Here is an 11,917-nt window from a genome sequence, read left to right as displayed (position 1 = left end):
TTTATAGAGAGAAAACTTGGGTTTCAGGAAAGTTCAACCAGTTGTTGGACAAAAAGTACAATCTGTTGAACTTTTTTGGATTTCAAAATTTTCAATAAAACCTATTTTTCTTAAGTCTTACCACACCAAACACGAAATATAAAGTGACTTCACTCACATACCCTTTCTAATTGATATTTCATCCAATCCGACGGTCTTGACACATACTTCATTCGGTTCCGAAAGACCGAGATCAAGATAAACAAAAATTACAATTCGATCAACAAGTTTTGACACCGAAATTAATTTGCCAATTCACAAACTGTATATCTTAAAGTTCATTTGTGGGCTCAGCTCGAGCTCAGATAAAGATTGCGGTAAGCTCAAGAAAGGTTCAGGTCATCATTTTTTTGAAAAGTTCAGAATCACCTCGGGCTCGGCTCTTTTGATAATAAAAGTCGCTTGGACTCGAATTGGGCTCGTGTTCAAAATGCATATGTTCATAATTGTACGTTCATAAAGCTACACAAGCCTATGTTTATTAAAGTGTTCACGTGCACAATACGAGTCTATATTATTCATAAACGTATATGAGTCTACATGAACTTATGTCCACGAGTCTACAGGAGTCAGGCCCAATATTTTTTCACTGGCAAGAAACACAGTTTAAAAAAGAGAGCATTTTTCGTGCTAAAGTTTTCATATATAGAAAAGAAACACACTTACACACCACCCCTACACTCCACTTTGTTTCTTTGGGGACTTGAACCATCGACCTTCAACTTTGGAAAGTGAGGAAGTACTATTAGGCTAAAATATTTTTGGTCGAGCCAAATACTCTTCAAATCGGCTCGTTTACTAAATAAGTCTAGAAATTGAACTCCAACTCGACTTATTTACTTACTGAACAAGTTCGAGCTAACCTTTACACTAGTCAAGCCTGATATGTTCATGAACATAGCTCGATCGGCTGGTTTATAGCCATAATTCAACTTGTGAGATATAAATTTGACAACGTGTTCGATTGAGTTGTAATTTTTTATTTACTTTTGAATCTCGATGTCAGAAGCGAAACAACAAGTGCATGCCTACTCCAGATCAATGAGAACATCATTTAGATCAGGTTTGTGAGTGGGAACACATTGCACATATATATTTTGAGTTGGTTGTGAGAGCATTGAATTTTTTGAGTCAAAACATTTTTATTTTTAGACTCCGTAAAAGTGTAACTAGTTTCACTTCAAAATAGAATTGGTTACACTTCATGCAAGTCAAATCATAGCTCTCGACCAAAACAGAACTGGTTGCACTTTAAAACACAATCGTTTTAGTTCCAGTGATCAGAATTGCTCTTAGTAAAAATAGAACCAGTTGCGCGCATTTTAAACAGAACCGGTTGCGTTTTCTTGAATGTGTCGTATTTCAGTTATTGGTAACATTTTAGTATCCTGTTTGCACTAAAACTTTTAGCAAAGTCATTTTACGATTTTAAAACAACTTTTCATATATTTTGAGAACTCTCTAGTCTATATAAACCTTTCAAACCTCTAGCCCCATTAGGTATTTTAATGCTTCAATTGGGAAAAACATCGAATTATTTTTATATCATTGTTGAAGCTTTTTTAGAGAGATTTCAGAAAAATCGGATTTTATATTTTTGAGAGCACACACTTAAACACGAGAGTGATTTAGGCATGATCTTTTTTTTTTAATATTATTTTTATTTTTTATCGAAGTTCGAGCAATTCATAGAGACTCCAAAAAGCAAAGCAGGATTTTCTTTTAGCCTTCACAAATTCAGAACTTGAAGGAAATGAGGAATCGATCGTACAATGATGGGGTCAAAGCATTCGCGGAGTGTTCATGATCAACCAACAGCCCTTCTACAACCTGAACTTTGCAGCAATTGGACAGAGAGTCGTGAGAGTCAGCCTAGAATGTTCAGTAATTAGTTCTTGGTAGAGCGGTGCGGGTGTGAGCCTGAGTCAGAGGCTATTGTAGTTTACTTCAAGAATTAGTAAATCCTTTCGCTCGGTGAAAGTCTATGTGACTTTTGTCCCGATTGATCGGTTTTCTTCTAACAAGGATTTCCACGCCAAAAACTTCGACCTATCTCTCAAATTTTATTTTATTTACTTGCATTTTATTGTTACTTTGTAGGTTATTATTAATTTAATTATAAAAAATTAAAATAATTTATAAATAAAATAAAGAATCAAACAAATATTCAACCCCTCTAAATTATTTTTACATCAAACTTCGACCCAACTCAAACAAACTTCACGTATTAATTTGTTCTGGCCGCCTTCGCGCAAGTCGTCATTCTATGGTGACCAAAAACGAGAGATTAAATAAACAAAATTAAAATATATATTATATATATATAGTGACCAAAAGCGAGAGATTAAATAAACAAAATTTATATATATATATATATATATATATATATATATATATATATATATTGTGTGTCTATATAATATAGTAGTTACGTAGAAAGAACAGAATGATAATGGCAACAAAAAATGAGAAGGTCCCACTATCCAAGTGGGTAATGGAAGCATGTGCGACCATATGGTAGTTGGTCCTTTTGTAGGCCCACAAAACTCACTTTTCACCCACAAACCCAATTACTGAAAATGAAAGACGAAAGCCCATTACTCATCCAATTATATATTTCTATATCTAACACATTTTTAAAAAATTAATTCCAAACTAATTCTCCTCTCTTTTCTCACCCTTCCATTTCCAATCCCCTTCGCTCTCCTCTCTCTCTCTATCTCCTGTTTGGTATAAGTGGATATTGTGTCAGAAATAATGATCAGAACTGAAGTTTCCTTTTGTCCTTCCGAGCAAGGAGGACCCCCTGTGTCAGAATAAATCTTTATCTCCAAAAGGAAGCCCCTTTGTACTAACATATATATATATATATATATATATATAATCACAACAAGCTAGCTACATACATATATACCCATCTCCAAAACCCTAATTTTTCTTTCAATCTCTCTCTATCTCATTTTTGGTTTCTATGGCTCCTTGTAGCTTAACCTTAAAACGTAGTTCTAATGGTTCTTCCATTAAAACTAGGTTTGCTTATAGGTTTCTTAGAGGCTTCAAGAGATTGAACAAGGACAAACCCATAAATAGTAACACTTCATCTTGTGCTATAGAGATATATAATCGTTATCGTCTGATTAAGTTTGCTGCTAATGCATCCATGGCTTCAGCGGTCGGGTCAAGGCGGGTATGGAGTCGCGCCGTGCTTAGGAGAATCCGATTCCGCGTTTCTGTGAGAGGAAGAAGGAGGTCTGGGGCCTTATTAAGGAGAAGAGAGAGACTTGGGCGGGCCAACAAGCTCCGGAAGCTCGTGCCCGGAGGAGAAGCCATGGATATGCTAAGCTTGTTGGCAGAGACTGCACACTACATAAAGTGCCTCACCACCCAGGTACAGGTCATGAGAAATATTGTTGATTGCTACTCTACTTGAGTTATATATATATATATATATATATATATATGTTGTGTAAATCTTACCATTCTCAAACTCCAAGAGTCTCGGTGCATTGAGCTAGCACATATATATATATATATATATATATATATTTATTTATTTATATAGAGGTGTGTAGAATACCGATAAATCCAATAAAGCGAGACACAGAAGAGCATGGTGGTGTTGGCAAGTTTCAGTACTAGTAGCATATATATATTTAGCATGCATGAAGAAACTGCGTTTTAATTTGCAAGAATAAAGTATATAGCTGTAACAATCCTAGCTTGAAAAGCGAAATGTAAGTTGTGATTTTTTTTTTTTTTTTTTTTGTGGGTAAATTGTAAGTTGTGATTTTAATGGTCTGTAATTCTGTGGTTCTATATCTTACCCAAGTTATTTGCCCAAAGAAAATATAGCTGTCCTTACCCGTCTCCTCTTATAGAGCTATACATATTTACTCATCAATATACTAGTTTTATCTTCGGAGAAAAATTAAAATTTATTTGCTCTCTGTTGATAATTTCTGCTTTGTTTATATAGTATGAACTAGTTCGTATTCTCTCTGTATATATAGTCACTAAGAACTGAGTTGATACTGAGGAAGAACTCAGCTGACTTTGCAGGTGCCAATATACGATTCAAACATTAGACTTGATACTTCCCGAGACATCATAGCCAAGTTCTTATCCATTTAAGTCAACACATTGAATATATATATATATATATATATATATATATATATGGATTGGAAGTAATTGAAGGATAATACTATTCAAACCGAATAGTCTAAGTTACGCGGAGAGTTTTGATGCATTGAATAAGATCAAAGCTTTGGCCTTACGTAATGCATCCAATGATAAGAAACACTCTGCTAGCCTTCTCCATTACACAATTTGGTCTATATGAATTTATTCTTCATTTTAATTTCAAAAGGAGCTGTGATTCTGTTCACGGAATTCACTGAGCCTATCACTGCTCTTACCATATTTACAAGAAAACCATAATAAATCTGTAAAACACGTCATAGAACTTTAGATAATTGGATGAGAATACATAATAAGGTATTTGGAACTAATGGTTGTTGATGGTTCAATTGGAAGGAGTACAACTAGCTTAGTGAATGAAGGATAATATAGTAGGGAATTATAAGCTGACAATTTTGGTATATTTTACTCAATATATAAGTACTGATTGATGAGTTTTTTCTCCTTGATTTCTTATGTACTTGTTAAACAGGCTAACAATCAATTACATTAATTTTAAATTAAAAACAAATTAATATTGCACAGAAAATCAGGTTTCATATGTAATACTATGTTTTAGCTTAAGTTAAATCGTAAATGCACTCCCAAGGGCCTCTGGCCTAGTGGTCTAACCGTAACCTCTCTATTCTCAAAGAGTAGGGAGAGGACCCGAGCTTAGGCAAAAGGGTGTGTGTTTACTTTACCGTTAGGGAAAATAAAATTGTAAATACGCTTCAAATTTTTTTTTTTTTTAAAGGACTTGTATGCCTTTTACTTGATTCACTTGAATTGAATCAAGGACAATAATGAAAATTCACATTAAAAATGAAGTGCATTTATAAATAAAAAATAATAAAATAATAAAATTTAAAATGAAAAATTAGAGTGCATGCATTGAAACAATATCCTGATAGGTTGTCATATTTTCATGATAAAAACTTTTAAAAAAAAAAAAATTAAAATGAAAAATTAGAGTGCATGCATTGAAACTTTGCAGGATTAGGAGATAATATATGTCTACTATTAGAATATTCCCTTTTATTCTTGAAAGCTTTAGTTTCTTGAAGGGATGGAATTAGTTCCTATTTTTATTTTTGAAATCCTCAAGAATAAAATCTGATTTTCTTATATTTTCCGCCATTTTTTTTCCTGTATTACTCAAGATATTTCAGTACTAACTAAAATGATTATATGGAGCAGTTTTGGCATCTAAATTTTGTGAATGTTAGTTTACACATGGACATGCCATTATCCTTGGAAAAGAGCCATTGTCTTAGAATCTTTCATGCAATAACGAAAATTTGAAAGATGTTTGTCTTCTTGTTATGATTCGGCAATTTGAATAGTGTTTATGTCACGAGACCATAGTTATAACCATCTTATCAAGGAAAAATCAAAGAAAGAAAAACATAACAATATATGCTCGGTATATGATGCTCTTATGGTTTTTTTTTTTTTGATAAAGGGTAAGCTATATGATGCTCTTATGTTGAGTCCATATATATATATGTGTGTGTGTATGTATACGTACTGAGATTACATTTACTTTCAGCAAGTGTAATACTATCAACCAGTATTCTTACTCTAAGATAAATATAATTATTGGTAAGATAATTGTATTTCCTCATGTACAAGGAAAAGTATACTGAAGTTGAAATAGTCTTCTTCTTCTTCTGCTCTCTCTCTCTCTTGAGTGAGTTAAAAATCTGATGGAATTGAAGTTGCATAACATAAAGATGCATCTTAAATTATAGAGAATGAATAATTTAGGAGTATCTCTCTCTCTCTCTCTCTCTCACATATTTTTGGTACAACTCCAACAAAAACAGAAACCCTGGTCATCTAGCAAAATCAGACTGTTTGGTTATAGGTAATTGAAAATAAGAGTATAGAAGAAAGGAAAAGAAAAACAAAGAGAACTTTTACAAGATTGATGCATTTAGAGAGAGAGTGATCAGAGGAGTATATTTTTCTTTCTCCTTTCTTTTCTTTCTAATCAAATGAAAAGGAAACTTTAGGCCACCCACTTTAGATGTTCAACCAATTAGTGAAAGATTACCCAACTCATGACATTAACATTAATTATAACTCTAATAGAATATAAGGACAAACCTCAAGAATGCACGTAATTACAATACTTCTTTTATTGGTCAAAAAAGTTACAGTATTTTCGCACTCACAAAAACTACCTCAAGAATGTGATCATGACCTGGAGACTGGAGTGATTCTAATAGTAATACAATGTAAGCAGGAGACATCCCTAGTTTATCTTCCCTTCCTCTCTTTCTACCTCCACTCAACCAAATTGATGATATTTTCTAAGCTTTCAAAACATTTTAAATATAATTGTATATCATCATATCGTTATTTTATTTTATTTTATTTTATTTTATGCTAATGTGATATTTCTGAATTCCTTATTATAACAATTAATTGCTGGTCATAATCATTGAGTAAGTAACGATTTTGAATACAAGTTAGACTTCTCCATACTGTTGTCATCTGCATAACAATTAATTGCTGGTCCAGGCACTCTAGATTCTTCAATTGAAAATGACTCTTGGCCCTTTACTTTATTCACTAATGGCATGTTTTTTAGGGCTTGTCTTGCTGTTGTTGAAGGCAGCCTCTCTCATAATTTTTTGAGTCTGTCTCTGGACGTTCTTTACAAGTTCTTACACACTCCTGCTTCAAAGAAGTAGAGAGATTGTTTTCTGAATGCATATACCTCAAAAGTGCTATACATTGACAAGTATATATAGCTGCAAAATATACAAAAGAACTCTTGATCAAAGCCACATAGAGTAGTAGCAAGAGTGAAAGCGCATGCGAGAGCAGGAGTGTGAAAACGGCAACATCTAAAATTATCTAAACGGGAGCGCCTCAAGAGCGCTTGTACACTTGTATGCTATTCTATGTGTAAAATGTTTTCAATATTTGTCCATATAGTAAAAAACAATTATATAAAATGTGAAATAATAAATGTGATTTCATGTGACAAATCCATGAGAGCTCCTCAAACCAGTCGCCCATCTTACCGGAATCCTCAACCTAACCACCTTTCCTTCCACTCAACTATTTATCAACCTCATGATCACCATCCACCTGACCAGCGGCCACTGCTATCCTCAAAAAACCATCTACAACACCCTCTACAACACTTCTCCCACCCTAATATCAACTATCAGCAGCAAAAAAAATTACATTCTATGCTTCTAAGCACAACAGCTCACTTAGGGGACCTTCCTCTAAATTTATTGATGATCATAACAATGTCCTTGCTGACATTGATCCTAGTATCACTCAGGCCTTGATTAATGAAATATATAGGCTGTGTGTTGACTTGATGGAGTTCAAAAGCAACTACAGATACAACCATCTCCTTGAAGAGGTTGAATAGACTCAAATGCCAAGCCAAACTGATGGCCAGAATTAATGACCTATGTGATCAAATCACCACTTCCAACCATATTCCTCTCATACATGATGATGATCTACTCAAGCTCTAAGAGGAGGATCTCTCTCACAGCAGATCAAAGCAGCAACCACTGATCAAAGTCCACCTCCAAGGCATAGCACCACCACAAACATCACATCAACTACCTCGAAGATGCTGCATGCAGCAACAAATTGGAATTTGAATTCAATTACATGTTCTTATACCCTCCAGGTAAAACCTCTTCCCGCTTTCCACCTCCTCGGGAATATTCCAACCCTATTTTAAGCAAACCTCTTGACCCTATAACTGACATACCCACTTCCTTACCCTATCTATAATCCATGAGCCTAACTAATCACCATCATCAAATATCCCTCACACTAACCATGCCCCTCCCAATCTAGTTACACATCATAATCACACTAGTTTATCTCCAAACTGGGCATCCATTGTCAATGAACCACCATCAAGAATACCACTCAAATTTGTACATCATACTGAGCCTTTTGATTGTATATCATTTCACCACCTCCTGAAATTGAGCATGTTGGAATGAAACATATGAAAGCCAATATGTTAGGCTACTTTGTGCATAAATGTCTCCCCTTTGGAATGGTGAAGAACATTGCTACTACACTCTGGTCTAATAAGGTTCTACTTAGAGTGACCAGTTCAGAGAAAGGATTATTTGAGTTCCGCTTTTCAAGTACTGAACAATGTAACCTCATCCTTGTTGAGGGGCCTTGGTTTTTTGCTAACAAACCATTAATCCTAAACCACTAGAAATGCCAACACTCATCCATCCTTATATGGATCAAGCTCTATGGATTACCTCGGTAGTTCTGGACAACCGGCCTCTGGACTAAACTACATCACTAGCAACATTGGACACCTTCTGTTTTCTGATTCCATCACTAAAAGGAGGCACAAAACAAGATTTGCTAGAGTTAGTGTCAATGTCAAGCCAAAATCTGATCTTCCAACAAATCTTAAGCTTCATATGAGCTCAGTGAACATAGCTAATGTCCTTGTGGAATACCAAAATCAGCCATACGTGCAAAAATTTTAGTCACACCAGCAAAACATGCCACAACTCTCTACTTCACAAAAGAACACCCCAACCAACCTCTGACTGGCAAATAATACCTTCTAATAAAATCCTTAACCACATATAGTCACCAACCCATCTCCTTCCTATAAATGATGATACTCACATACTCCCACCCTCACAACCAATGTTGGATTCCACTCCTGCAATAATCCCTACCATATCACTCCATACTGGCCAAAATGTTATCACTCACTGCTTCAAACCAAATGAAAACTTCACTATTAACCTAAGCTCTTACCAACCAACCCAAATGATCCTTGAAACTCCATTTCAAACTAGCATAGTACCCTCCTCACCCAAACTAGATTACACTGTTACTTCTCACCTTCTCCATTCAGCAGAACCAAAGAGTTCAAATCTATCTGAATCTTACTCAACAACCAGTCCTCCAGCAGATCTGAGCAAACACAAGACTAAGAGAGGAAACAAAGCAAATAATAGATCTTCTAAGAAATCCTCAACTCCTCAAAGAGGGAATCTTTTCCCAAGTGCTAGCTTATTTAATACCATTAAATGGTATCAATAGCAATATGGAATAATAGAGGTCTTGCTTGCCCCTTAAAGCAGAATGAAGTAAAACAACTTCTTAGACAGAAAAATGTGGATATTGCATCTATCATTGAGGCTAAAGTACATTCAGTTAATGTTGATATGATCCATAGATTTATTGCAAGTTCTTGGGAGTTAGCTCATAATTACCAATACTCACAATTTGGAAGGATATGGATCCTTTAGAATCCAATATCAGTACAACTTCAGGTGCTCCAATGCTCAAGACAAACAATACATTGCTTTGTAACCATCTTAAGCTGCAGGACCACGTTCTACATTTCCTTCATTTATGGAGATAATGACATCATTGAGAATGAAAGTCTTTGGGCTGACAATGCAAGGCATTATACCACTCCCTCCTATATACTTTGGATCCTAGGTGGAGACTTCAACGTACATCATTAGGTCAGCACTGAAAACCATGGTGGCTCAAGGAAAACAACCAAAGTAATTATGGACTTTAGGAGTTGTCTTCACAAATCTAACCTTGAGGATCTCAACTTTTCAGGATTTTTACACTCTTGGACAAACAAAAGCCCTGGTGTTGCCAATATATCTAAGAAGCTAGATATGTGTTGATCAATGATCTCTGGAACCTATATTTTCCCCTCTCTCACTACCATTTCCACATACCTGGGATTTTTTTATCATAGTCCCATGATCATTAACCTTAGGAATCTTAGGCCATTAAGAAAAGTGATTTTCAGATTATTTAACTATTGGAGCTGCAATGATCGATGATTTCTTGCCACTGGTTCAATCAATCTGGAATACATAGGTGGATGGCTTTACTATGTATCAAGTGGTCACAAAGCTCAAAAACCTAAAAAATCCCCCGAAGAATAAATTTACAACCAACTTTAGTACAATTCAAGTTGAGGTATAAGTTGCGCAATAAAGATCTATTCTCAAGTTGCTAACTTGCTCTTGATGTTGCACCAGATGACATCTCACTAAGATGCCAAGAGAAACAACTCATATCCTCATATACTAAGCTCAGAACCTCAGAGGAACAAACCTACAGACAGAAGTCCAGAGTACAGTGGCTTAAAGATAGTGACTCAAATACATCATTCTTCTACAAGTCCATTGCCTCAAGGTTCAACAGATACCAAATTTCATCCATTATAACTGCTAATGGAGATCTATTGGACACTGAAGCTACCATCAAGGAAGAGATTGTGTCTCACTACCATTCAACTCTAGGGATGAACTCTCATCCCTACCCAAGTATTGAACATTTAACACCATTCATCCAATATACATTGCCTACACACTTTTTTTTTATCATCATTATGTTCCATCCCCACTGAAGAGGAGATCTAGTAGTGCATATTTTTACTTAATAGTGACAAAGCACTAGGGTCTGATGGCTTCAATGCTTTCTTTTTTAAGAAAGCGTGGCCAATTGTTGGGCATGGTGTTATTGTGGTAATTAAGAACTTTTTCATCGATGCTTCTCAAAGAGGTCAACTCTACCTACATATCACTTGTGCCCAAAATACTTAATCCCTCTGCTCCCAATGATTTCAGACCTATATCTTGTTACTCCACCATATATATATGCATATCAAAACTTCTGGCCAACAAACTCAAACCTATCTTACCACACATCATTGGTCCTGCACAGTCCACATTTATCCATGCAAGACAAATTGATGATATCATCCTCTTGGCAGAGTAACTACTCAATAGTTACCATAGATAGTCAAATTCCCCAAGATGTTCTCTCAAAATTAATATCAAGAAAGCTTTTAACTTTGTTTCCTGGGAATTTCTCTTTGACTCACTCAAACTGTTTTGGTTTTCGCTAACCTTCATGAACCGGATACATACATGTGTTTCCACTCCTACCTTTCCCATCTTAATTAAGGGATTGAGGCAAGGTGATTTCTTGTCATCATTCCTATTTGTCATTGTCATGCAAGTATTCTTATTAATTGTAAACAAAGTCACCTTGGAAAGGCCCTTTAACTACCATTGGAGATGCAAATAGTTGTCCCAAATGCACCTCATCTTTGCTGATGACTTAATGCTCTTCTCACATGGCAGCCTAACTTCACTATAAACACTCAAACATACTATTGACACTTTTTCTATCATTGATGGCCTTCACATAAACCAGAGCGAAAGCCATTTGTTTCTATTAGGTGTTAATGATCATCTGGAAGCTAATATCCTAGATTTCCTTGGGTTTCAGAATGGTGTCCAACCTGTAAGATATGTACCACTTGTTACCTCTTTATTGAAGGCTAATAACTGCAAAACAATTATTGATATGACTATACTGTAGCTCTAAGTTTATACTACCAATGAGTATCATTCATGAGATGAATGGCATCTTTAGAGCTTTTTTATGGTCTGGTCCGGCACTTAAAAAGACTGGAAGCAAAATGAATTGGGAGAAATGTTGTCTTCCTAGATGAGCATGTGGACTTGGTCTTCTTAATATATCTACTTGGAATTAGATTGCTATCATGAAGCACTTTTGGCGAATGAGTACTTTAAAGGAAATCTTATGGGTTCAATGGATAGATACTTATCTATTAAAAGGCAGAAGCATACGGGAGGTGAATATACCTAGACAATGCTCTTCG

The 11,917-nt window shown here is 35.3% G+C and overlaps 1 protein-coding gene across 1 annotated transcript; it reads left to right on the top strand.

The window, feature by feature from the left end:
- Positions 1 to 3,010: 3,010 nt before the first annotated feature.
- LOC132309332 (transcription factor IBH1-like) lies at positions 3,011 to 3,469 on the top strand. Its single transcript, XM_059807649.1, has one exon. It carries the CDS (start codon positions 3,011 to 3,013, stop codon positions 3,467 to 3,469), a length of 459 nt encoding a protein of 152 aa, XP_059663632.1.
- The last annotated feature ends 8,448 nt before the right edge of the window (positions 3,470 to 11,917 follow it).

This window comes from Cornus florida, unplaced genomic scaffold, assembly GCF_030987335.1.
Source record: "Cornus florida cultivar Cherokee Brave unplaced genomic scaffold, ASM3098733v1 CherokeeBrave_3.0.0_Hap2_Chr05, whole genome shotgun sequence".
In the NCBI taxonomy this organism is placed as follows: domain Eukaryota; kingdom Viridiplantae; phylum Streptophyta; class Magnoliopsida; order Cornales; family Cornaceae; genus Cornus; species Cornus florida.
Note: the sequence above shows the minus strand (reverse complement) of the source record. Positions and strands in the feature narration are given on the sequence as shown.

What these genes read in the sequence shown, in the direction of transcription:
- LOC132309332 (XM_059807649.1), top strand. Translation starts at nt 3,011, where the DNA reads ATGGCTCCTTGTAGCTTAACCTTAAAACGTAGTTCTAATGGTTCTTCC.